A 27,623-nucleotide genomic window follows, 5' to 3' on the forward strand; every position below is an offset into this window, starting at 1 on the left:
CAAGCAATGTCGGCTGGCGACCCCCAGGGGGAGGGCCTTCTCTGTGGGTGCCCCTGCCCTCTGGAACGAACTACCCCCCGAGATCCGGATTATTCCGGATCTCCTTACTTTCCGCCGCGCCCTCAAGACATGGCTTTTCCAACAAGCGGGCCTGGCCTAGGGAGGATTTTTAAATTGGGTTTTTTAGAAATTTTAATCAGCACAACACTAAAATTTTGGTTTTAATTTGGTTTTATTCGGTGGGGTGTGTGGGTCTCTCTTTGTTTTAATAATGTTGTGAGCCGCCCTGAGTCCTTCGGGAGAAGGGCGGGATACAAATTGAAATAATAAATAAATAAAATAATAAATAAATAAATAGAGTGGGCTTTTGTATATAATTTGTTTTTCAGTTTGTGGACGCTGTCAGTGGAGGGAAGACCAAAGGGATCTTGTTCCCAGTTTATTTTTCACAGTGATAAACTTATTAGTTCAACTGTTCAACTTGCTGCTTAAATAAAGGGGAACCACACTGTCCATTTCCAGTTATGGGCAGGACCACAAGAGAAAGAGAGTGGAGGTTTGCTTGGGAACTCAGCACATCTCACGTTCTGATTGTCTACGTGCAGTTTCAGTTCCCTTGCTCTATTTTTCCCAGTCTTTTCTTGGCCAGACCAAGGACTGTGGCTGTTTGGAGAACTTGCACAAACCGTACCTGATTCATGGCAGAAATATGCCCTCCGCCCTCCCCAAATGTCTTCTTCTGGACTGGGATGCAGGGGCTGGGATGCAGAGGCATTTCTAGTGTTGCTTTACATACTACTTGTTAATTAAGCTGTGGATGAGTGAAAACTGAAAACATGCAGAGATACATTCCTCTTTTTTTCCCTGTTAAAACATTCTTCCGCTTCTGCTCCTGGCTCCCAGCTGTCTCCATCTAAGAGACTCTCTGGTCCAGATTTTCCTAGCCTGACTTCATTAAAATCTTTAGGAAAGCCTGTTTTGAGAGTTTGCCCATGTTTTACACATCACTCTGGTGTTCTGCCAGTTTGAAAGATTCTCCCTTTGGCAGGCTGAGAAAGCTATAAGGGACAGAAGAAACAGTATATACACAAACACAGGGAAATTGTCTTTGTTGGTTGCTTTGTGCCCTCTACTGTCAGTCTTATCTTGCGTAATGCTGATGTTTTGTCCCTTTTGTCCCATTGCCTGTGTCTATGAAAATTGAATTGCCAAAAGGGAAGAAAGCTAATAATGGATTCAGAGATATATTCAGCAGTTCCTCCTTCCCTGCATGTGTGATTTCTGTCTCTTTCAACTTTTGTCGTAGATAGAGCTGGCATCATGATCATAAACCTGTAATCAAGCTCTTGCTGAGTTAATCTGCCTTTACTGCAAAGTTAAAATATAGTCTGGGCTATGGCTAAACTATAAGATAGTTCATTGTCTTTGGTTCAGTGTGTTGTGAGATCCCAGTTGTAGAATAGTCAATAAATCATGGTTGAAAAACTATGGCTTACTGTAGGGGTAAGTCTTCAAATCTTTTCAACCACTCTCATATTTTAATGACATTGATCGCTGAAAATTGGCAGTATTTCAGAAACATGCAGTGTAATCCTTAAATAAGTTAGCATAGATTTAACACATACAAACAGTGACATTGAAGGCAGCTTCTGATCACTGAAATGTGGATAGTCCTACTGTGGGTATAATGTGGGACCCAGGACATAATTCCAAGAAGCCTAAAATATAATCTATGTAATCTAAAATATAATCTCCCTTTCTATCTAAATGGTCTGCTTCAAGGGCCTTCCAGTAGTCAAGATTATTTACTCTTTTTTTAATAACTCCTTTTATCTCTCACTGGGATATGTTTGTATATGGGAATATATATATATATACTGCTCACAAAAATATTTTTGTGAGCAATATATATTTATTATGAGTCTTAATGGAAGAGCTTTTCTTTATTAGGAAACTAGGCGTAGTTTTGATTGGGTTTTGTTAGGGGTTCTATATTTTAGAGCAGGCTTTTATGTAATATTTACTGTGATTTTTATTATTACCTGTTCACCGCCCTGAGTCCCGTAAGGGAGATAGGGCGGTATATAAATTTAAATAATAATAATAATAATAATAATAATAATAATAATAATAATAATAATAATAATAATANTAATAGTAATAATAGTAATAATAGTAATAATAGTAATAATAATATATTTACCTAACTAATTCCTTAGTTTGCAGAAAATGATTTTCAGTGCTTGGTTTTAAATGTGAGGGAAAGGTGGGGAGGGACAATGACTTTTACTTCACATGTTGAGATATTTGTCATCATTTTTTCCCTACTCAAAAGGAGATAAATTTGCTGCTAATTTCCTGATTAAAAATGGGGCCCGGGTGAATGCTGCAACACTGGGAGATCAAGAAACACCCCTGCATCTTGTGGCATCCTATAACTCCAAGAAGCACAAACCAGAAGTAATGTCGGAGATCGCGCAGATTGCGGAGTCCCTCCTAAGGGCTGGAGCCAACCCCAACATGCAAGATAGTCAAGGAAGGTGACTATTGGGTAGCCTGCTGTCTTTGTACTTGTGACTGTTGCTCATGAGGTTGATTTGAACATATGAAGCTTTTCCCAGCCTGAACATCCTCCAGAAGTATCTGCCAAATCCCAGCATTCTCAGCATTTGCTATGTTACAGAGAAATTATGGGAATTGGAATCCACATATTTGTAGCAGTTTTCTCCATTCGGACATCTCAAGGCTGTTGTAGAATATCAGTTAATAACTCCATGTAGCTCACTGTTTCACAGTTCTCACTCAGACAGGATCCCAAGTTCTTTGGACAATGATACTTACATGATTTGGGAGATGCTGGGGATTGAATTTGGCACCTTCCGTTAGCCATTTGCTCTTTGTTGAACTGAATCTCAATAATACAAAGACTTGATTTTCATTACCTTGGATCAAAGTCTTAAATCTAACATAGTGGCTCCAGAAAGCTTTTCAGCATAAGATGCTATCCTTCTCAGACTTCATCTGGAATTGAAGGAAAACCAATTAGCATGTTTTATCAATATTTACTATAGGTTTATATTTGCTATTTAAAAGTCCACTGAGGATTTTGGGGAGGGATCCCAAAAAGAGATTAGATAGAATTTGTTAAAGATAGTTTAAGTCATTGTAGGGGTTGTACCTACAATTATACATTGTTCATAAAGTTTCTAATGACTTTACATAATAACTACGGTAATTCAGTATTGCTTAAAGATAGCACAATACATGTAGTCCTCAACTTATGATTGTTCACCTAGTAACTGTTTGAAGTTTCAGTTGACTCCTCAAAGCTGTCTACGACCCGGTTTTGAAGTTCTGGTGGCCATACATCCTCAGTTACATGACCGTATGTTGGGTGCTATTGGCTAGCCTGCATTTACAGGCATTCACAGCATCTGGGGCCATGTGACTGCATTTTGCAACATTTTTGCTGAAAGGTTTCCAATTTTTGGCAAAAACAGCCCATTTGCTTTACAATCGCCACAATTGCTTAATGGTCACCACAAAAAAAGATCATAAAAATGGGTCTGATAATGCAGTAACCAATATTATGATGGTCACAACTTAGAATTGTAATGGACAGGCTCCATTACAGTCATAAATGGAGGACCACATATACATGATTTGACTGTCATCACTGGATAATGAGAAGTTACTTAGGTATCAGATATCATGGCTAAGAATGAAATCTATCAGAAGGAGGCTGCATGAGTTAAAAATGGGAGAACTTAGTTAACCTGTTAATTTTTTTTTTCTATACTGTGTTTCTATTTCTTGTAAGCTGCCTAGAGTCATTGTGAGCAAATAGGTGGCCATATAAGTTTCCTAAATAAATGAATAAATTAAAAAAATAACATGGATGGCATGTCAAACATTGAAGTGATATGGCAAGAAGGATCTTGTTGGAACATAAATCTAAAATAAATTGCCTCTCTTATGAACAATATTTAGTGATAGTTGTATTTTTAAGTAGTCAGGATATAAATAAAACTGAAGCCATTAGAGCTAAATGAAGGAGGAGTCCCTAGTTCTCTCTACAAACGTGTTGGGGCTTCTGCATTATGGAAGGTTGCTTTTATGACCTTGCATTTGAAATAACTTTTCCTTCCTTCCTTCCTTAGAACTCCATTGCACTCATCTATTGTTGTGAGAAATGACCAAGTATTCAATCAGCTGCTGCAGTGCAAACAGTAAGTTTGTGGAAGCCAACAAAATATGGACAAGTTGAGGAAGGTTTATGTGTTGGACTGTTATTTTAAATAATGTTGTTAAGAACTATTTGTTACAATTAGTTTACAGCCTGGAAGAATTACTTGCATTTATCAGAAACTGTAATAACAATTAATCTTATAAATCAGTAATTTTGCCTGATATTCTTTGGTTCTAAAAAACATCTATTTATTGTAATTACTTTCTCTGGAAGACAGAAAATGCAAAATGTAGCCAGTGAAAGCCCAGTAAATAGGTGAGATTCGGGGACAAACACTCCCCTAATAGTAGAAGGTCCTGATTTTCACTGTTTTGGAACAAAGACCATCTCTCCAGCACAGTGGAAAATAAGACTCCATGGTTCTTCTTAGACTTGATCTGGAACTGAAGGACCACGAAGGAAGTACCGCCCTATGGCTTGCGGTTCAATATATTACCATGTCTTCCGACCCGTCTGTCAACCCTTTTGAGGATGTCCCGGTGGAGAACGGCAATTCCTTTGATGAGAACAGCTTTGCCGCCAAACTCATCCAACGAGGGAGCAATACTGATGCTCCAGATACAGTGACAGGTGAGAGAGGGGGAGACTGGCAAGAAATTTAAGAGTGAGACTTAGCGGGGAGGGTTGGCTGAATTCGTACTGACTGCTCTAATTTTCTCTGCTTGTTGGCGGTTGCTTTTAGGAAGCTGCTTGCTACAGAGAGCTGCGGGGGCCGAAAATGAAGCTGCAGCACTCTTCCTAGCCACCCATGGGGCCACAGTTGATCACAGGAATAAATGGGTAGGTCTGGAGAAAGGAATATTGCATGCAAAGGAGCATGATTGGTCTGTCCCAAAGTAATTTTCGATGCGGTTCCTTTTGTACCATGTCATGGGATATGGATCAATAACATGGAAGCTCTTATGGCAAAATGTAATGGTAAAAATATAGGTAGTCCTCGACTTACAACTGTTTATTTAGTGATTGTTTGAAGCTGCAACGACTCTGAAAAAAGTGACTTGCGATTGTTTTCCATACTTATGACCCCTGCAGCATTCCCATGGTCACCTGATCAAAATTCAGATGCTTGGCAACTGACTCATATTTACGACAGTTGCAGTGTCCTGGAGTCATGCGATCCCCTTTTGCGATCTTCTGACCAGCAAAGTCAATAAGGAAGCCAGATTCACTTAACAACCATGTTATTAACAACTGCAGTGATTAATTTAACAACTGTGGCAAGGAAGGTTGTAAAATCGGGCAAAGGTCACTTAACAACTGCCTCTTTTAGCAACAGAAAATTTGGGCTCAATTGTGGTCGTAAGTTGAGGATTACTTGTATTGTTGTTAGAGAATAGATAATATGCCTTGATTTCATCCTCAGTCACATCTTGTAATCAACAATCAAAAGATCCAAGCATTTAATTATTTAACTATAAAGCTATAAAGCTTCTGAAACTTCATATCTTGCCATCCTTATAAGCATCTCCTAAGCGATCCAGATCATATGTGAGAACATCCAGGGCAATTAAATTTATTTCCTTAGCAATATGTCTACCTGTATAATTTGCATTGTTCATCCTTCAGCAAGGTTCCTTGAATGGCATTCTGATCTGAATAATAAAAAAGTGTGTGCATTTATATATTAAATGTATAATATATAAATGTTTATACATTAAAAGATACAGTGAAGAAGAAAAAGGGAGAGGAAGAAGAAAATAGTTTAAATAGAAATCCATAAATTACTGAGTTTTTTTCATTATGACCAGGTAGGATGAAAACAATTCAAGTAACCTTGTTTGTTTCCTTTCAATTTCTTGTGCATTACAAGTAGCCTTTGACTTATGACCAGTCGCTTAGCGAATGTTCAGAGTTACGACGGCCCCCCCAAAAGGTACCCATATCTGGCTTCGAAGTTTCAACACTGGCTGTCTCCCCTTTCATGTTTGCATTTTGGGTGCTTGACAACCATTTACTACTATTTGCAGTGGTCTGCAATCACATGACCACAATTTATGACTTTTTTTGCCAGAAATTGGTGTTTATTTCTTGTTTCCAACAAAAAATGCCCATTGCAGAAAATGGGTTTACTTTACAACTGCGATGTTTGTTTCACAGTTGCCGTGGTTGCTTAAGGACTGCCACCAAAAAGTCGTAAAATTGAGTTGGTCATGTGACGACCCACCTTACAACTGGCACAATTTACAACCATACTTTCAGATTCAATTATGGTTGTAAGTTGAGGACTACCTGTACGATAGACTGGCTGCCTTTAACTGGCCATTGAGAATCCAAGGCTGCTGATAAGAATAACATTGCTTCTCTTTCTCTGGTGTGAAGCCCTGTATGGTAGGGGTTTGAAGGGGATTAGGGGAGGATGGTATAGAAGGCCATACAGTCAGATGAACTCATGCCTACCTTCAGAAACAATTCATCCCAGACTCAGATTGGATTGATGATAGCTCACTCTTGACATGGTCATCACGTGACACTTGAAGTCTGGGCTGCTTAGCTCTGAAAAGTCTTTTTTAGGAGCTTTTCTCTCCCATTCTCCCAGCCGATGCCTTTCATTTCTCCAACTCTTCTTTTGTTAAAGGGTGAAACACCGCTGCATACAGCCTGCCAGCATGGTCTAGCCAATCTCACAGCCGAGTTGCTGCAACAAGGAGCTAACCCTAATATCCAGACAGAGAAAGCAGCACCTGCCCGGAAGGGGACTGTCATGCCTGGCACTGCGGATAGTGTTAGTTCGCAAACTCCTCTGCATATGGCAATAGCCTATAACCACCCAGATGTGGTATCGATCATCCTGGAGCAAAAAGGTAAGATGTTCAGTCAACTTTAGGTAAGGAGTTGCTCACTGGGAAGCCTCAGAGTTGGAATGAATAAGACCAAGGAGTAGGGAAAGGGTCACCTGGAAGAGGTTCTCTTGAGAGTTAAAGAAAAGAACCAAGAGGAGAAATCTGAGAAGGTGTTGAAAATAACAGAACAACAGAGTTGGAAGGGACCTTGGAGATCTTCTAGTCCGATTTCCTGCTCAAGCAGGAAACGCTATACTATTTCAGACAAATCAAATTGGAGACTGGGAATTTATACTCGTTGTCTCTGTAAATGAGAGAGTTTGGGGCCCCTAAAAGGAGATCTCTAACAACTTGATCTAGAGCAGAGGTGAACAACCTTTATGGTTGGAGGAATGTCCTCAATACTGTTTTGTGGAGAGAAAAGATCACAAAAGTAGAACCATGTGTAGGTAGTACTCAACTTACAATATAATTGGGACCAGAATTCCTGTTGCTAAGGAAGACAGTTGTTAAATGAGTCATACCCAATTTTATGACACAACTAAGCAAATCACTACAGTTGTTTAATGAATCATATGGCTCAATTCACCACCATCTTGCTTAGCAATGGAAATTCTGGTTCCAGTTGTGTTTGTAAGTCAAGGACTATCTATAAGTTTTAAAATTCCCAGCTGTAAAAGTAAAATGGAAGCTAGTGTTCAAAAAGCAGTCTGATCTGACCATTTAAAGCAAAAGGATCTTATTTAGTCCTTCTCAGCCTGGTTCCATCCAGGTAGACTGGGACTGCAAAACCCAGAATTCTCAACCAGGATGACCTTTATGATGATTGAATCACAGATTATGAAAATTAAAGACTAATAGATCTTGAGGATTCCAGGTTGGGCAAGGATGCTATGGATTTTGGCTACAGGTTTGGAAATTGTAATTATATCATACTTTAGAAAGTTATATTAGGATGTTCAAAGAAACCTGATTTTTACTTTTTGTTTTTTAAGCTAACGCTCTCCATGCGACCAACAACTTGCAAATCATTCCAGACTTCAGTCTCAAGGACTCTAGAGATCAAACTGTGCTGGGATTAGCATTGTGGACAGGTAAGGTTTCAAACAAGCATGATACAATAGGTTGAGGAGGCTTTATTTTGCAAAAGAAAGCATTGTTTTAGAAATTAAAGATATAATCCAGGCAAAGTTAATTCTTTTGAAAATCCTTTCAAACAATTCCCCAAGAAAGATTTCACTTCTTTGCTCTCTCAGTTGAAATTAAAGGGAGTTTATAGCACTATTCAGCGTGATATTTTTAAATTCTGTTTTCAAATACACAGGAGGTTTACTTATTTCATATAATCACCCACCCTTTATTCTTTACAAGTAGTGGCTTAGCACATGTTTACTAGTGTGTTCTCTGAAACTGTTAATTTTTGCAAGCCGAGGCACTTGGGGGCAAGAATACATCCTAAAAAGCTGATGAGGTCAGGGCCAAAAAAAGAGAAGGCTACCAGGATAGAAACAAAAATTGGTTTCATTTAAATTTCATTAAAATTTCAATTAAATACAGTTCATGATTTTACACACACACACAAATTTTCCTCTAATGCCCCCTTAAAAATTAAAATTCAGTGGCAGCTTTTGGGAGCATCTAGAGCAGGGGTCCTCAACCTTTTCGGTTCCGTGGACTGACAGCAGCGGCAGCTTCAATGGCAGCGGGTAGAATATTTTTGGGTATGCAACCTAAATCCTGTGCATGTGCAAATAAAACTTCACACGCTCTCCCCCTCACTTCGGCAGGTCGGTAGCGGTCCACAGCCCAGGGGTTGGGGACCCCTGATCTAGAGGCATCTAGAGAGCTAACAGGATCTATATGTGAACTTAGGCCTTAGGCGCAAAATAATCTAATTCTGTACTTTTTAGGTATGCTGAGCTTGAGCATACAAAATCTAGCTATCATGTATCCCTAAACATCTGGAGGGGGTACAGTAGAACATTATTGAAAACCTGGACTGGGAAGCTATCTTAGAAGAAAGGAAAAAAATTAAAAATATCATAAATGCATACATTGCCCCTTTTCTCATTAGGTATGCACACGATCGCAGCTCAGCTCCTGGGCTCTGGGGCCTCCATCAATGACACGATGTCAGACGGACAGACTCTGTTACACATGGCGATACAGAGACAGGATAGCAAGAGTGCCCTGTTCCTCCTGGAGCATCAAGCCAATATCGGTGTCAGGTAATAAGAGGCGGTTATTACTTCCGTATTTGCAAGAAACTCCTGGCAGGCTTTCAGAATTCAGTTTTTGGGCTCCAAGTATCTGAGGGGAACCAGCCCAAGAACTAATTTTGTTAAATTAATTGCCTGCTGGTTAAATATCAAAGCATTTCTCATAACTCAGGGGTCCCCAACCTATGGTCTGCGGCCCAGTATTGGGCCGCGATCTATTGGCCACCAGGCCCCGGGAAGAGCTGGCGAGCCCTGCGCCACTCGCAGTAGCACCGCCGTGCGGGCACTAGCAGCCCCATTTGTGCATGCGCGGGGGCGCTAGCACTGTCACCAGTGTCATGCGGGCGCCTGCCCGTTTGTGCATGCATACAGGCGCCAGCGCGTGTGCTATGGTGCATTTGGCCCACTTGCGCATGGGTGCACACTCTAGCACCACCGTCGTGCGGCGGGGTCGCATGTGCACATCTTCCTGTTGCTTCCTTTCCTTCTGGGCTGCCAAGCCAGAAAGATTGGAGAACTCTGTCATGGCTGACTCGAGTCTTTTGGCTCTCTATGCCCTGGACATTAAGTCATTCTGGGAAGGACTCATTTTTAAAAGGGCTTTTAAAATTGTATTATTTTTTGTAGCTGTGGATGCATATTTTTTGTTTTCATTGAGAGATTCAGTAACTAAGACAATAATATTACACAAGCCAGAATTTTCCAGAAGTGGCTTTTTGCCAGAAAGTGGGTTTTTTTTTAATATACTTAGGTTATTAAGGTAGTCCAATGGATAAGCTATTTCTTTTGTTCTCCTTTGAAAATTGTAGGAATGTATGCATTATTGAGTTAGTTCTTACATGCTAAGAGACAAACCACCAGAGGCCAGGATCAGGAATCCAGGTCTCTTGCTCAGGCAGGAGATACAATAATTTTTAACTAGAATTTCAATATAAAATACAGAATTACTAAAGGTTAGGGTTAGCACTTGTTTTAATTGAAGAAGGCTCCACTTTTAATCTCTGGCATTGTCTGTTGAAAAGGCCTTGGGTAATTTGAGCAGGAATGTGTATGAGATCTGGGAGCACAACTCATTCTTTACAGAGCAGTTAGTGTGGGCAGATGGACCTTTCATTTTCAAGAACAGCAAATATACAATAGTTCTCCATGCATGTTCTCCAACTTACCTAGTTGAAATAATAATTATAAAAAACATGGACAATTTAAAGTTTAACTTTTTTACTGCTTTTCAGACAATGAGAACTCATTACACATTCTTTGATGGGGTCTGCCACTGTTTTGAGAGCAAAATATTTAAAGGGTTTTTGAAAGATTTTGAAAGTCACCTCCCAATAAAAGGATAGGGTTTAATTAAAGAATTATTTAATATGATTACTCCTTCCTTCTAACCTGTACAATAATTTTCCCCCTCTGCATCATTACAAAGTGCAGTTCTGCACTTTTTAATAAACTCTTGTTTGTGATCCCAGAGGAAAAGCCAATTAAGGGGTGGAATGGTGATTATATTAACCAAGCATTGAGTAGTAGAGATTTCCTGCCAGATGCAAAGGTCTAAGAAATAGATTTTTACATTGCCCTTATTGCAGGACTCAAGACGGTGAGACAGCCCTTCAACTAGCTATCAAAAACCAGTTGCCCTTGGTAGTTGATGCAATCTGCACTAGAGGAGCAGACATGTCTGTGCCGGATGAAAAGGGGAACCCTCCCCTCTGGCTTGCTCTTGAAAATAATCTGGAAGATATTGCTTCAACACTGGTAAGAGGGAATTGAACTGATAAAATTAAAAGAATAAATGTTACAATCTTAAATATTTTGAAAAACCTCCAGCAATGGAGCACCTACACCTCCAGGAGGCAAGTTAATCCCACTGATTAATTGTTCTCATTGTCAGAAAATTTCTCCTTACTTCTAGGTTGGATCTCTCTTTAACAAGCTTCCACCATTACTTCTTGTCCTGCCTTCTGATGCTTTGAAGAATAAGTCAATCCCTTCTTCTCTGTGACAGCCTCTCACGTACCGGAAGACTATTATCGTGTTCATTCTAATCCTTCTCTTTGATAGGCTAGACATACCTAGCTCCCTCAACTGTTCACCATATGATTTAGCCTCCAGACCCCCCTTGTCATCTTTGTTGCTTTTCTTTACATGCTATATAGGGTCTCAGAATCTTTATTGTATCATGACGACCAGAATTGTACACAGTATTCTAAGTGTAGCCTCACTGGTGAGGTATAAAGTGGTACTATTATTTCTCACAATCTTGATGCTATCCTCTGTTGATGCAGCCTAGGACTGCATTGTCTTTTTTGGCAGCTGAAACATACTACTGGCTCATATTTAATGGTGGTTCATTAGGACACCTAGATCTGTCTCACAATTATTACTTTGAGCCAGGTACCGCCTAAGTTCAGGAAAGTGCATTTTAATAGAGAGCAAATAAATAAATGCAATTTTACAGGTTGAACAGCCCGCATACTGTGTGTGTGTGTATGTATGTATGTATGTTTTCTGAGGTTTTCGCGGGTGTTTGTATGTAGGTCTTTGGTTATTTGGGTTTTCTCCCGCGTAAAATTGGAAGTGTCTTGGCGACGTTTTGACGAAGTCCCATTCGTCATCTTCAGGCTGGTGTTTTCGGCTTCGTGCTTCTAGGAGCAATGTGTGATCGCAGCTGTTTCTTCCTTTTAACTGCCAGTGGGGGTATGAACTGGCAGTTAAAAGGAAGAAACTGGCAGTTAAAAGGAAGAAACAGCTGCGATCACACATTGCTCCTAGAAGTACGAAGCCGAAAACACCAACCTGAAGATGACGAATGGGACTTCGTTGAAACGTCGCCAAGACACTTCCAATTTTACGCGGGAGAAAACCCGAATAACCAAAGACCGACCGACCTACCTACCTACCTACCTACCTACCTACATACATACATACATACATACGAAAGGCAGATTATGATATAAAGATGTCTGTTTTTCATTCCAGAAGTCACTTCTCCAGATTTTTTTTTTAAAAAGTCTGATTTTCATACATTGAGTGAATCTCTTTACCTCTTGCTTGCAGGTAAGGCATGGCTGTGATGCAACTTGCTGGGGCCCAGGACCAAGTGGTTGTTTACAGACACTGCTGCACCGGGCCATTGATGAGAACAGTGAACCGATTGCCTGCTTCTTAATCCGCAGGTCAGGAAAAAAAAACCTATAGTACAAAAGTTTGCAGATTTTTATGGGCGTGATTTATATGACTATTATATAAATCTAGCCATTCTTGGTTTGCTATGGGCCGGTTTTGCTGAAAACCAAGGTAAATGCTGGTTTTCAGCAACATTGTCATAAAACACAATTGTGTAACCATGGGACACTGAACTGCTATAAATGGACTGCCAAGCACCTTACCTGCAGTCACATGACGGGGTGGCTGTTGGAACTTCAGAACTGGATGGTAAGTATTCCCAGATAAGTCCGTCGCAACATTGAACAGTCACAAGTTGCAGACTGCCTCTTTTGGCCACTTTAGAGTGATATGGGCACTGTTTTGCAGGGCCATTTTGCTTTGGCAGTAGAAGTGTCCAGTGCTTTCAAACAGCTCTCTCCCTGCTATCTCCCAGGCTGTTGAGTAGATCCCCAGCTTGGAAACTTGGATCAGCCTGAACAGCAGCTAACTAGTAGTGCTGCAGGAGAGTAGGTTACTCAGTGTATTAGGAGAGAGAAAGCCAATTCTCTCCTGTTTCACAGCACAGCTCTCTCAATGCCTATCAATGCCCATTCAGGCTATTTTTCAGGCTATGGCTTTAGTGCTTTTCAGTAATAGCATTAAACTCACGTTCAAAAGGAACATAATGGTCTGTTGATCAATTGTTTTTTGGGAAGGAGGTTTAACACTGTTTCAGAATAATGCTAAAACACAAGCCAAAAAAAGCATATCACCTCATTCCCTTTAAAAACACCTACAAAAAAGCACTCATGCTGAAGCAAATGCTCTAGCTGGGTGTCAGAATGTATGTGTTCCCCCAGCAGTGACACTGCCCTAGTTAAGGAGAGTTATTGCTGGAGGTTCTCCTGGTAGCTGGTGAAGCTTGGTTGGAAGCCACCTCTCTATCCTTAAAGATGCCTGTACTTTCTAAATAGGACATTGTAATTGGTTGATGTGGTGCAATAACAGGCTAGAGATCACTAATGGGGGCATGACATTTTATGCAGGTACAGTTCTCTTCCCATTTGAGGACTGATGGATATCATTTTAACTTTCCTCCACAAGGAGCAAGTTCCATTTTTCTTACAGTCTGGAATTTTGGATGGTTCAGGCTGATCTTTCAATGCTACTTTCTTCCCAGTGGCTGTGATGTGAACAGCCCAAGGCAGCCAGGTCCCAATGGAGAGGGTGATGAGGAGGCTCATGATAGGCAGACGCCATTGCACTTGGCAGCTTGCTGGGGACTTGAAGAAACAGTACAATGCCTTCTGGAGTTTGGTGCCAATGTAAATGCACAGGTATGTGAGAAAAGTTGTAACAGTTCAGCTTCTGCTGGCAGCCCTTTGTTTCACTTCTGGTATGCTAATTTCTTTGCATCTGCTCTTTGATTCTTTGAATCTTTCCTTATGGACAGTTACATTCTGGTTTGACATTGTGCTCTGGTTTATCATTTCTGTCAAGAACTGAACCCTTTCCTATAAATCCATCCTTGTTTGCTTATCAGATCTGTCCTTCGGTTGGAAACTAGCTAAATCCTTTCTAGCCTTTAAATTAGGTGAGGCTACATGTTAAATTGACTCATTTGTCTCACTCTCCTGCAGCTCTTTGTGCTATTTTTGGATATGTGACACCCCCCCCCCCGATCTATAATTGTAGAATAAATAACCACATTTACAGGCCACAATTTCTGTTACTTCATAGATACATGCTTGTTAGTTTCAAGTTACATAAGAAATATACAGTTGGGTTTGATTCCGGATAGAGGCTGAATTGGGTGGAAACAATAAACACAGTGGTGCTGCATATACAAAAAAAACCTAGGATTTCCTAGTTTTTTTCTTTGGGTTTTAGAAGAAAATGCTGTTTGTTTGTTTGTTTGTTTGTTTGTTTGTTTGTTTGTTTGTTTGTTTGTTTGTTTGTTTGTTTTAGCACTTTGAAAATGATGTTAAGTCTCTTTTAGAATTTACATGGCAGTTTTGATGTGCTTCCCGCCTCAAAATGGGAGGAGCCTTGTGAAGTTTTGAAAGGTCTGTTTTGAAAGGGCTTTGGGGAGTGGAGTCCAAATGGGTTTAGTACCCCAAGTTGCCCATCTGTCTTTTCATATTCAGAGCCTCTGTATCTATTACCCATTGTCAGTATTCCTAGTGAATCAATAATAATAATAATAATAATAATAATAATAATAATAATAATAATAATAATAATAAAGTTGGAAGGGACCTTGGAGGTCATCTAGTCCAACCCCTGCTCAGGCAGGAAACCCTATACCATTTCGGGCAAATGGCTGTCCGGTCTCTTCTTAAAAACTTCCAGTGTTGGAGCATTCACCGCTTCTGGAGGCAGGTTGTTCCACTGGTTAATTGTTCTAACTGTCAGGAAGTTTCTCCTTAGTTCTAGGTTGCTTCTCTCCACGATTACTTTCCATCCGTTGCTTCTTGTCCTGCCTTCAGGCGCCAATCTAGCCAATCTGTCCACAAGGCAGACCCTGCGGACACTGGTTATTTATTTTGCACCACTGACTAAACTTGTATTTGCAGGATGCGGAAGGAAAAACCCCAATCCACGTTGCCATTATCAATCAGCACAACACCATTATCCAGATGATGATCTCGCACTCTGCCATCCAGCTCAGCTTGAGGGACCGACAAGGGTTGACCCCCTTTGCCTGTGCTATGACCTACAAGAACAACAAGGCGGCCGAAGCAATCCTCAGGCGGGAGCCTGGAGCTGCTGAGCAGGTAGAGGAGAGCCCAGTGTTCTCTGTGAAACACTTTTATGCAGTCTGCCCATTGCAGAGATACTGCCGGTTTCCATCAATAGGCCAGTGTTAGTTTCACAGCCTGATAGTATTCAGTATGTAGGCAAGTGACTCATTTAGGAGAAAAAAAACCCCGAAACTATCCAGAAGTGCTTTTTTCAAAAGGCAACTGGACTTTGCTTTTTCCTTGAAGACATTTCGCTTCTCAACCAAGAAGGTTCTTCAGCTCTGACCGAAACTTCTTGGGCGAGAAGCAAAATGTCTTCAAGGAAAAAAACAAAGTCCAGTTGCTTTTTGAAAGAGCACTTTTGGGACAACCATGACTTGAATGACTGAAAATCTCTGTAGACACTGAGTGAAGCTGTTTTGTTTTCTTTGACCATAAAACCCTCAGTTGTCACTTCAGTTGTGAAATCAGCTGTTACAAGAAACAAAAATTCCATCCTTTATTCAAGTAGCAATTTTCTGGGTTTGCTAAGAGATTTGGCTTAACTGTAAAGCAAGCTGACATACAGGTTACCCATCAAATGTTTCAGAAATCTCAGGCTTTTTTTTCCTAGAAGTGCTTAATTAACTGTTGTTCAGTAAAAGAGCTATCTTAAAAAAACAACTAAGTTTCTGAGATGTTCTGAGTAAATGATATATTACAAAAAAAACACCAGAAGCAAAAAGCAAAAGAATAATAGAAGTAGATGGCACATTCCTCCTTTTGCATTCCACTTCTTCAGGTTCTTTTTTTTTTCTCATCCCCTTTTAACTTTTTTGCACTTAAGAAAGCAGTCAATTTGCTTCGTAGTGCCAGAATTTTTCTGCCAGTTTGAATATTTGTGAATATGCTTGCAGGCTGAGTGTTACATTGAAAACACAGGGAATGGATTCTAAAGCATTAACCTTCACAGCTTGGGTAATCATGTCTGAAGAAGGATTAAATTATTTCGGTTGACTTAAAATGGTATTTTGTTTGACTAGGTGGACAATAAAGGCCGGAATTTCCTCCATCTGGCCGTTCAGAATTCAGACATCGAAAGCGTACTCTTCTTGATCAGTGTCCAAGCAGATGTGAATTCCAGAGTCCAGGACACCTCCAAGCTGACACCATTACACCTTGCTGTTCAGGCCGGCTCTGAAATTATTGTGCGCAATCTGGTACGTGGTGCAAACTTTTATTTTCAAATTTTGATGAGGAGAAAGAGAACCTTTTTTTTTTGTCTTTGAGACATTTTTGAAGGAAGAAGATAAATAGTAAACAAAGTAACTATTTTCTCAAGGTAAACAACTACTGCAGATTAGATAGAAGAGCAGAAACATTTCTGCAGGGACCTAGGACAATCTATGCTTGTTGACCTGGTCCCTCTATGTAGCTTCAAGTGAGCAAACAAAGGATGTTTGCAGGTCTTGAGTGGCTACCTTTGTCTTGCAAATATCTTTGAGTCTTAACAGTTCCATTCTTACCTTGGTAGTGATAAATTGGGATTATTTCATTGAATAAGTACTGATCATTATTAATTATAAAAAGCATTAAAATTATAAAAACAGAAAAGCAAGCAAAATCACAGAACAAAGGGATGTTAATAATAATGGAGCCACTTGACAAGTTCATTTGTCCCATGGGCTCCCTGGACTTGTTGACATAACCAGGTCTTAAAGGATCATCAGAAGCTCAGAAGTGATAAGGTTACTTCACCTCAGGGGAGAGAAGATTCCACAGTAATAGCTGGCCCAACTGGGTAAGGCAGAGCTTTTTTTACGGCACAGTTGGTACCTGGTGGGCAATGTTTATTCCCCCATTTAATTTTTGTACTCCATAAGATTTGCCAGATGCACTTCAGAAATCTGTAACCGAGCAGCTAACCAACATTAGTATCTGATTGGTACTTGGATTTGAGAGCACCAAGCAAACACTGAACCATAGCACCTCCCAGAGGCAAACAAAGGCAAACCATTTCTGTGTTGTTGATAAGGAAGCTCTATCAACATCTTCATGAGGTCGTCATCTAGCTCGCAAATAATAAATGCTAGAAAAGAACCCTCTCCAAACTTTTTCCCCCTGTTATACAGAAGCATCTGCTTAAGATGTGGCTGCTGTGAAATGGAAACAATGTTTTACTTCAAAGTTACCTGTGCAGCCTTTAATTTTACAATTAATTGTCTCAGCAGGTTGCAGCACCTAGTTAACTTTTCCTGCACCCGGAAATGGTCAGGCTTGGCTAGTATTTGGGTGGGAGACAAAAAAAAAATCCCAAAGCTGTAGAAAATTGAAATGCATCTTGGATGCATGGAATAATAAACCATTTCCCTCTATTGCCAAGAAAACTGCTTTGACGTATACTTGAAGTCATGCATAGTCAAACTTGACTGGAAAGAGGATTTTGTTAAAAAATCGAAATCATATAAAATCAAGTGACGTTCTACCAAATGGCTTCAATTTGTCATGATTTCAGAACAGTTCATACTGTTGACTGCCATGTGAGCTTTTGATTTCTTTAATGCACTGTAGCCTGCCTTGGTGTCATATTAATAGTAAATAAGATGTTGAATTATTAATAATGGAGTAGATGGGTTTTCTTCCAGATGGTCTGCTACCTACATTTTATTGCTCCTGGAATACCCTTCTTTTTCTCTCTCTCATGTGTTCCCTTCCTCATAGCTGCTGGCAGGTGCCAGAGTCAATGAGTTGAACAAGCACCGCCAAACTGCCCTCCATCTTGCAGCCCAGCAAGACTTGCCCACAATATCCTCAGTCCTTCTGGAGAATGGCATTGACTTCGCTGCTGTGGATGAAAATAAAAACAATGGTATGTCTTTTGAACTCCAATGTTCATTCTTCACTATCCGAGCTCACTTCCCTCTCAGTGTTTCTTAAACAGAGCACTTCCTTGCCTTGAGAAGCCACTTCCATTCTCTTGTGGCACGGTTCTCCTCTTGGGCTCATATCCATATATCATATCATATACATCTGGGTCCCTTTCAGCAGTCTTGGAACCAGTTTGGTTTGGTGGTTAAGGCATCAGGAAACTGAGTTGTAATCTCGCCTAAGGCATGAAAGGAGGCCGGATGACTTTGGGAAAAATAGGAGAAGGGAGCATTATATATGTTTGCCACTTCTCTCAGTTGGAGTGGGTGATAGTGCAGGTAGTCCAAAGTAGTAAAAAACAGATTGCTTGAATTGTCTGTCTTTTTCTAATTAGGCTTTCCCAATGTGGTACACCGGAGACACATTTTGATTACAGGTTGTCCTTGAACTATGACTACAATTGAGATTACAATTTCTATTGCTAAGCAAGGCGGTTAAATGAGTTGTGCCTGATTTTAGAACTTTTTTTGCCATGGTTGTTAAGTGAATCATACAGTTGTTAAGTGAGTCCCGTTTCCCCATTAACTTTGCTTGTTGGAAACCAGCTGGGAAGGTCTGAAATGGGGATCACATGACCTCAGGATGCTGCACCCGTTGTAAATACATGCTGGTTACCAAGTGCCCAAATTTTGATCACATGACCATGAGGACCGGTTGCAAGTCATTACAACTTTGAACAGTTGCCAAATGAATGGTTGTTAAATGAGAAGTACCTGTACATCTTATACGATCCCAAGCCAGTATGGCAACTGCAATAAAACTTGTCATCTAACACTTTAAGTCTGGCATTGCTTCTTAAAGCAATGAACGGGAATTATTTGTGGTGTATAGTTTGCAGCTCCTGGGCCATTTTTTGAAGCCATAGAGCTCCTCTGAAATCTGGTAACTAAAAAAGCTAATTTTTGCCAGCATTGTTTCATATATTCCCATTCAAACAACAATAAAGGAAGATTTTGATACCAGGCAGAGCAGAGACACCCCAACATTACCACTGTGCTTCTGTAGCCCTGGTAAGTTGGGGAAAAGAAAGCAGCTCCCCAAGGAAAAAGGTTTCCTATCTTTGCTGAGGTTTGATACAAGAAAGATGGCCATATAAGCTTGCATGTTAAATAAATATGTCAAATATAATAATACCGAATAAATAAATAATACCAAATATAAACTTTGCTTTTAAGTGCCAGTGATAATCATGTACAGATCTTTTTTAGGTTCTGTTTCAATCCTGCCTTCTTTTTCTTGTCAAAATTTAGCTCTCCACTTGGCGGTCATGCATGGTCGTCTGTCAAATATTCGTGTCCTTTTGACAGAGTGTAATATAGATGCAGAAGCCATTAATGCCAGGTAAGAAGAACACAGGCTTTTTATCTTTGTATTAGCTGGGGGGGGAGGGAAGGGGGGGAGTTAGCACTGAAAACTATCCAGAAGTGGGTTGCTTTTCTCCTTGCTTCAAAAGCGAGGCTAAACAAATATCTTTTAATGGGTGTTACTTTTTCCTTATCCAGTCAGGTTGCTTCAGATTTAGGAGGGCTTCCAAACTTATGCCCTTAATAGACCTGTGTGTATGTGTTTCACTTGCACATGATTGCCACATTTTCATTCCTATCAATTTATCTGACCTTGGATTTTCAGACCGTGTCAGAGTTTGAGGTTATGCAATTCCACTGGGAAAAGTAACCATGTGTAACAAGGCTTTCTTAGTAAGGCTTCTCTGGAGGAAAAGTAGAAAAAATTGCTTCAGAGAGATGAAATAACCTTTTTTGAGTATGAGCACTTAGTATGCAATCATCATTGAAAAATAATTGTGTATAACATCTAACCAGCTGCTTTTAAAGATGTGTGTGTGTGTGTAAAAAAGTGAACTCCGACTTGAAAAGGAGAAAGCTTCTTGTATTGCCATTGGAATTTGCTCTGGATGTAACATGATCAACATCTCATTACTAGAGGCCAGTCCCCAATGCACGTCCTGGGACAATATGGGAAAGAGAATGCAGCCACGATCTTTGATTTTTTCCGGGAATGTATGCCAGAATATCCACTTGACAAGCCAGATACTGATGGAAACACGGGTAAGTACTTTTATTCCAGTGTTTTTGAAACTTGTCGACTTTTGAGATGTCTGGACTTCAACTCCCAGAATTCCCCAGTCAACATGCTGGCTAGGGAATTCAGGGATTTAAATCCACACATCTTAAAAGACCAAGTTTTAAAAACACTGTTTCAGGCTGTTGCCCAACAGTGCAGAATGCCACCATTTCCTTGATTCAGCCTCTTGTGTTTAATTGCTGCCTTTCATAAAAGAAGGCAAATTGTGCTTTGGGGTACAACAGGAATTGAATTTGGTTTGGGGAAATTGGCCCATTCGTAAGATTTGCTGAAAGCAAAATTTGCCCTTCCCTGCACATGTTAAAACTCTAGCTCCCACAATTTTCCTCCAGGATGGAGAACGTGTTTTAGCTTCTTCCCAGCCCAACAGAGTAACTGCCATCTTGGCAAAAGAGATGAGATTATGTCAGTGAGATGATAGAAACATTTTTGCTTCTTGCTTTCTCCTACAAGACCAGGGAGCTACCAGAATGTTTTCTCCTTAAACATTTTATCTCTGCATTGTGTACCTCTGCAGTTTCTACTCCAGTATTGTGATTTGCTTCTGGTTCTAACTTTGTGTAAAGATTGAAGAGCTTTCATTGGCCATATTTTAATTCAGATTCTTGCACTGAAGACTTCATGTCCTCTTCCATCTCTCTAACTGTATGTACTGTAGACCACTATGAACATTCAAACTGAAATATGCTATGGAAACATCTTAATAAAACTTTGTCAGTGTAGCCCAGGGGTGTCAAACTGCCGGCCCATGGGCCGGTTTCATCATACCGAAGCCGTGCCCACCCCATTGCCATCAATGCAAAGAGAGTTGCGATACGTCGCGACACGTTATGTGACGTGGCGAGTTTGATACCCGTGGTGTAGCCTAATCTCTCGCAGAATTCCTGTGGCTACAGAAGATACATTCTTTAGAAAGAGAGGACAAAAGACAGGTGTGGCAGCTTACGGTATCTGCATCCTTCAGTTAGGGAAAAACAGTTGTCATCCTCTTTACTAACATAATCAAAGCAATTTATTACATTTCTTAGGGTGGAATGATGTCCCTGAATTTACCAAATTCCCACTTGTACTTACTGTATGCGGCAGCTGTTATTTGGGGCAGAAGTGTAAATTAGCACAACAGTGTGAACTTGCAGGTGTGTTAACTTCTCTGGCGGCTCATGTCAAAGATCATTTTGCAGACTAGAAAAAGTAGGCACTGATATGAACTAAGTGCCCTAATCACTTCCAGTAATACCTGCCAAAAGAGTTGGTTTGTAGTGGGACTGGGTTCAGTGTTTTTTTTTTCTTTCTTTCTTCAATTAAGAAAAATTGTTTGCTGCTGTATGACTCGCTGGGGAAACCTTCCTAGAGTTAGTGAAGGTGATTTCATTTGAACTGGGTACGATGGGATCCAAATACTTCATTTTTCTTTTCTTTTCAAGTGCTCCTTTTGGCCTACATGAAGGGAAATGCCAATCTGTGTCGGGCTATAGTGAGAGCTGGTGCTCGCTTGGGCATCAACAACAATCAAGGGATCAATATTTTCAACTATCAAGTAGCAACTAAACAGCTTCTCTTCCGGCTTCTGGGTAAGGATCTTGCAAAGTTGCATGTCCAAAACATTTTCACAGATTTCTCTGTCACTAAGAGAAGCAGGCTGTAGGCTGTTTTAACCCAAAATCATCTCTTTGGAAAAGGTAGAAATAGCCACTACTTGCCCATCAAATTTCTTTGAAATGTTTTTTTTTGTAAAATTGAGGGAATGGGGAGAAAAGTATAGATCTCTTGAGTCTTTTCTCCATATCATGTTCAAATTTTATATTTCTTGAAAGAAAACACAGGTAAAGAAGATTGTCAAACAAATTGAAGAATGGCAGACTGACAGATGTTATGAAAAGGTGTCCCTTTCAATAAAACATGTTACCCAGGAAAAGTGCCATCAGCCACCTCCTTATTTTTGTGTAGCCTAACATGGCTCTCCTCCTACAATGTCTTCTCAGACTTAGTGTGTGGTTTAATAGCTGGAGAAAGTGGGCTTAGAACTGAGAGACTGTATTTGACTTCTATCATACAGGTAGTCACTTTTCCATAGTTATCTCTACCTGTTGGTCATCTGCTAATGGGATGGCCCCTGATGATAATCTCCTTTATGAGCAGACCTTTAAGAAGGTAAAGCAAGAAAGATCTTTGAGTAGCTACTTCTACATCTTCTACTCTGCGCGGTTTAGCCCAGCTAAAGATTCTGAAGAAGTTGGTTGGATCCCATTAACTAAGACAGCCTTTAAGAGCTTCACTTAAATCTTGCTTAAAAGTGGACTTAGAGAAACAGAAACACAGGCTTACCTAAATAAGGTGGGTTAGAAGGCACGGACAGTGATTGTAGTTTCCCATTGTTGCCCTTTCTTTTGCAGACATGTTGTTCAAGGAACCTCCCTGGTGTGACGGCTCCAATTGTTATGAATGCGGTGCCAAGTTTGGGGTCACTTTGAGAAAGCATCACTGGTAATCTATTTTGAGTGTTGATATTTTAAGAACATCAAGGGATGAATTGTTGCATAAATGAACGTGGGTTTTATTTTTTTAAAAAAATTAAGGAATACAGTGAAGGACTCGTAACCTGACATACTTAATCTTTCTGTCCCACCTTGCTTTTTTGAGATGGACAATGCAGCTGCCAATAGAGTTCATTGTGCCTTTTCTTGAAATCTGGCCCTTTCACTGTCCAGAAAGCAGCTTCTGCTGTTTCATTCCTTTAGTCCAAATCCTATGATCGGGAATGAGGCCTTTTTCCTCTTGTCCATGTTTCAGAGATGCTAACTCTTAAGGAAGAAAGAGGGCCTTTTCTCCAGAAGCCCTACACTGATGGTTTACAAGTCTCAGTTTGGGAATTCAGGTTAAAAACATACAATGAATACAAAATAAAAGTAACAACCTCATCCATGCAAAATAGAGAGCAGGCATAAAATATGTTATTCCAAAAAAAAAAAAAAAGACAGCTGCAAGTAATGCTTCCAGTTTCTTTTTCAAATTCACCTTTTTGGCTTCTGAAAGCAAGGACTGATTTCAATTGAAGACAAATACAAAGACTCGGATGAAACTCCCTCTATGTGATAGGGGGTATAGGAATTCAGTAGGCAGGCAGGCAAACAGACGGACACATAATGTGCCATGAAATTGGTGTTAACTCTTGGCAGCTACATAGATTTTCTCCAATTTCACCCACACTTTGATTTTTTTTTTTTATCCTCCATTTTCTTCCAGCCTGTGCTTTTACAGAGTCAACCGCTCTGATTCGAAAAGAAACCATATTACTTATTACATATTATTTATTAAATTTATATGGACACCTAGCTCTAATGATTGGCCATATAAATTCCAAGAACTTTCAGTGTTGTGGAAAACTCTTAATAATTTTCTTTTCTTAGCCTTCTCTTCCTAAATCGATCCTTTATAGTAAGCAAGTCGCAGGGATGAATTAAACACATCTTTTTCCTTCCTTGTTCCTTGCAGCCGGCACTGTGGGCGTCTGCTCTGCCATAAGTGTTCCACCAAGGAGATTCCTATCATCAAATTTGAATTGAACAAGCCTGTCCGTGTTTGCAACACCTGCTTTGACGTCTTGACTGTTGGGGGTGTTTCCTAGCTGGCTGTGAGGAGGGAAATGACTCCCAAGGAGTGCTTCCCCTTCCACTTGTAACAGGCCTGTCCCAAGCCATGTCTCATGGAGAAGGGGAAGCTCCTACTTTGTCTTCCTGTTACAGTAGACTCTGACCAACTTAAGGGACCATGCAAATGCTATATTCCAGTGTATATGAATTTTTTTTTGGGGGGGTGTATTAATGTTAACAATGGATAATGTTAGAAACTGCATTGGGAACAAACTGGGACTGCTACAGAGATTCTGTGGGAAAAACACCATGATTTGGTTGAGCTGCTCTGTTTCCAGTTCAGAGCATTGCAAACCAAGATTTTTGTACTTGCTGATCATGCAACAAAAAGGCCTTCCTCGGTGATAAAACTGTGACTTGGCTGCTCTAAAGTCTTATCACATTTTTTTAAAGAAAAGAAATGATATTGTTAGCACTTACATTTCTGGGTAAGTATGTGCCGATTTGCCCCTTTTGTTACTTCTTGGTGAGAACATTCTGGTGCGTTCTCTAATTTTTTTTTATTTTTTTTTTTTTACAAAGGGCAGCTGTGCAAGGCATAGTGACTGCTTTTGCCCAAAAAGAGGTTGACCGCAAGTTAAGTTTTTGTTTAACGCATTGCTGAAAATTTTGTGTGGCCTTATAATGAAAGCTTTACCACTTCCTCCTGTTGAAAAGGAGGCTGATTAAAGCTCCTGGATTTTCAGAACCCTTGTTTGCTCTCCTGTGTCAAAATCAGGGAGTGATGAGGCCAACTTTGCTACCAAATTCGATCAGGTTTTCTTAAGAAGTAATAATAATAATCCAATCTGTCTTTCAGTAATGTAACAAAAACTTTGCAAATAGTCCTATGTTTACAGTCATGTTGAAGGAAGGTCTAATGCTATGGGACTAACCCAGCATGCAGTGGTGATGCTACTATGGAGCGTGCGAAGATGGCTAGATGCCGAGATGATGAGACAGGGGTAATCAGGAGAGGTAGAATAGTGCCAGTAGAGCAATCAACAAGTCAGTGACCCTTGGAGCTGGTCTCTGTCCATAAATCTTGGGACAGACCAAGGTGATTTTTTACAAAATCCTTATGCATTAAGATGATTGTTGCAGCTCCATATCAAATCCGTGCTTATAAAGATGCCTGTCTTGAACCAGATAAAATAGAATTGGCTTGCAGTCTTGTCTCCTGTGGGCCTCATTCTTGGCCAAGGACATTTTATTGTTGTCAGATGCCACAGCAGGTCCCTTCTAAAATCTTGGAATATATACAATGGACTATTTGTCATATGTTTAACACACACAAAAAGGGGGGGTCTCTTGTGTTCAAACCACCATGTACTTAAATGTAGAAGATTGGGGTGGGTAAGTGCAATCTTATAAACTGAACCAAACCCTGGAAGATAAGCAAGCCTTCCATTGCTTCATGAATGGGTTAATTGAAACGTCTGTCACTCTTACCTTCAGTAACCACTACTTTTCTATATGTATGTAAGGGAAGAGAAACATATTAACTAACTAAAAATTGCATTCTCTCTTTCTAGAATACTAATGTATCCTGTAATGTTACCACATGGGTGAGTGTATACACATACACAAACACAAACAGAGTGCTACTTTTAAAAATATATTTCTGTGATTTGAGGGACATAGCAGTTTTATATGTATAAGCAAAATCTCGGGGGAATGGAGTAGAAAGAAACTTAAGGGAAAGAAGTCAATGCTACATTTCAAATTGGTTCCCAGTTTGCTGCTTAGCCCTTCTGATCTGTTGGGTGAAAAACTGGAATTCTGCCTTCAATGATTAGGGGACCCTTGGTAATTATCTGTCCTTTTCTAGGATTCCTGCTTGTATCTGTTTGCTTCTAAAGGATGAACCTCTTGTCATTTAACCTGTAATCAGTGCAATCTCTACCCCCTCAAAGAAATAAGCTACTTTGTGAGGCTGTAGGCAGGCAGCTTGTTTTGGATAAATAGATGGGAAATCCAATAATTCACCTGGTAATAACTCATCACACTTCATCTGGCCAAATGTGGGTGGAAGGTGAACAAATTGCTAGTTTTTCAGTTTACCTTGGTGATTCTGGCATTTTTAGAGTTATTTTTTTCATAGATACACCACCATATTTCAGCACTGGCATTATGGAAATTATGTAACCACTTCCGGGGTTGTAAATTGTATACATGATAGATCATTAACATGCCAAAATTAAGCAGGCCTCCCTCAGTATCAATTGAGCTATGGAATTTCCCTGTTAAAGAGATTCTCCTTGGGCAGCGTGCTTGAATTTGAAATGGACTTGGTGGATTGCACAAAAGAAATAATTGTAAAGCACTTTTAATAAAAACACTTGTATCTGAGCCTATTCTACTGACTGGCCCCAAATTAGTGTTTTGTTTTATTTTAAAGAAAAATGTTCTTGCTAGTCAATGTATAAGTGTAACACTTGAGGACCTGACAGCTTCCCTTGTGCAATACTGTACCATGATAGATTATAAATTGGCTGAGATATTAATTTGTTCTAATGATCTGAACTTGTAGTCTCAAACTCACTTTCTTGGAGTAAAAATGATGGTTCTGTTGATTGTCTTGAGGTCCAGCAAGTAACATCAGTCTCTGGCTTGTACTTAGACCTAAACAATGGCAATTGCTGTTGAATGAAAGGGGAGTTAGGAAGAACACTGCCTGCATTTTCTTAATTTGTCAATTAATTTGTTAAGTGACATCTTCAATGCGGTCTTGTGAGTGGTGGCTTGACCACTCATCATCAGTGCTGAAGTATTTTCTTCTTGGTATAGTTTTATCTGCAAATTACATGATAAAAAGTGGCTAAATGTTTTGAAAGAATGTAAGAATTTGGACCAGAGTGTAACACTATTTCTACAGATGGTTACAGAACTGTAAATCAACTGACAGAGGTACTTTTATCTTTGTTGGCTTTGGTCATGGCAGCAAATATTTGGTATTTGAAACTCTCCAAGGATCTTGCTTTCTTTGTTTCAGAGCACATGGGAGGGAGATGTGCTTGATTTGTCTTCAAGGAATAATACAAAAGTGCAACTTTTTAGAAGTTTGGAAGCAACGATGACTATTGCTAGTTTTCAGGTTGTCACACATCCTTGGTTTTTCATCTTCAAAGTGATCTGATTCTTCATGGTCTTAGATTTAAGATGCTTAAACCTCAGTGGTAAATTAACTTTTCCAATTATAAAAAGAGAAGTGCCCAAATTTAGATCCCTTCCATCCCTTTTGCGCAACTTCAATCATTGGTCAGTTTCTCCATACTGCTTATTCTGCACTTCAAGCATAGGCATGGAATATGACTTCAGCTTGTGAACCAAGTTAACATAAGCCCTTCCCTTTTCATCAATACATTGTGAAATTGACGGTAACAAAAGTTTTATGCTGCAGTCTTATAATTTGTGAAAAGTACTTATTGTATAATCCAGCATGTGAGCATGAAAACAACTTATACGTTCTACAAAGATGGCCTCTTCATCTGTGAATAGTTTTGGACCCCAAATCTACTGTTGTTTTGTAGACATTGTTCAGTATTACTCTGCAGCCAGTTCATCCTGTCTCAGACCACTGTAAACTACAACCTGCTCTCCATTTCCCTCCCCCTCCTGCCTTTTCTGAATGGTCACCATGTGCCATAAAAAGGTAGCTCTTGCTAGAAAACATTTCAGCTCAACTTGATATAATTTAAATCTGTGGAATGTAGGCATAGTCTGATAATTATATTTTTGTCAAACGAGTTTGCTTTTTCAGTGTTCTGAAAGCACTGACCTGTTTCTTGATTAGTTTTGAGCCTAAGATCCTGAAAATTGATTTTTCTTTGTTCATTTCTTAG

The 27,623-nt window shown here is 39.9% G+C and overlaps 1 protein-coding gene across 1 annotated transcript in view; it reads left to right on the plus strand.

Moving 5' to 3' along the window:
• ANKFY1 (ankyrin repeat and FYVE domain containing 1) overlaps window positions 1-23,955 on the plus strand; it is a 63,123-nt gene extending 39,168 nt beyond the window's left edge. Inside the window, exons 8-25 of the mRNA XM_015821064.1 lie at window positions 2,336-2,540; window positions 4,161-4,229; window positions 4,620-4,819; window positions 4,932-5,029; window positions 6,825-7,050; window positions 8,025-8,123; window positions 9,104-9,257; window positions 10,835-11,003; window positions 12,306-12,424; window positions 13,576-13,732; window positions 14,972-15,172; window positions 16,162-16,338; window positions 17,840-17,987; window positions 19,297-19,387; window positions 19,988-20,112; window positions 21,574-21,720; window positions 22,543-22,633; window positions 23,642-23,955. Coding sequence (XP_015676550.1) covers window positions 2,336-2,540; window positions 4,161-4,229; window positions 4,620-4,819; window positions 4,932-5,029; window positions 6,825-7,050; window positions 8,025-8,123; window positions 9,104-9,257; window positions 10,835-11,003; window positions 12,306-12,424; window positions 13,576-13,732; window positions 14,972-15,172; window positions 16,162-16,338; window positions 17,840-17,987; window positions 19,297-19,387; window positions 19,988-20,112; window positions 21,574-21,720; window positions 22,543-22,633; window positions 23,642-23,774 — 2,609 coding nt within the window. The 3' untranslated portion in view covers window positions 23,775-23,955. The remainder of the gene's footprint in view (window positions 1-2,335; window positions 2,541-4,160; window positions 4,230-4,619; window positions 4,820-4,931; window positions 5,030-6,824; window positions 7,051-8,024; window positions 8,124-9,103; window positions 9,258-10,834; window positions 11,004-12,305; window positions 12,425-13,575; window positions 13,733-14,971; window positions 15,173-16,161; window positions 16,339-17,839; window positions 17,988-19,296; window positions 19,388-19,987; window positions 20,113-21,573; window positions 21,721-22,542; window positions 22,634-23,641) is intronic.
• Window positions 23,956-27,623: the final 3,668 nt, after the last annotated feature.

Source organism: Protobothrops mucrosquamatus, unplaced genomic scaffold, assembly GCF_001527695.2.
Source record: "Protobothrops mucrosquamatus isolate PMUCROS unplaced genomic scaffold, P.Mucros_1.0 scaffold1242, whole genome shotgun sequence".
Classification (NCBI taxonomy): domain Eukaryota; kingdom Metazoa; phylum Chordata; class Lepidosauria; order Squamata; family Viperidae; genus Protobothrops; species Protobothrops mucrosquamatus.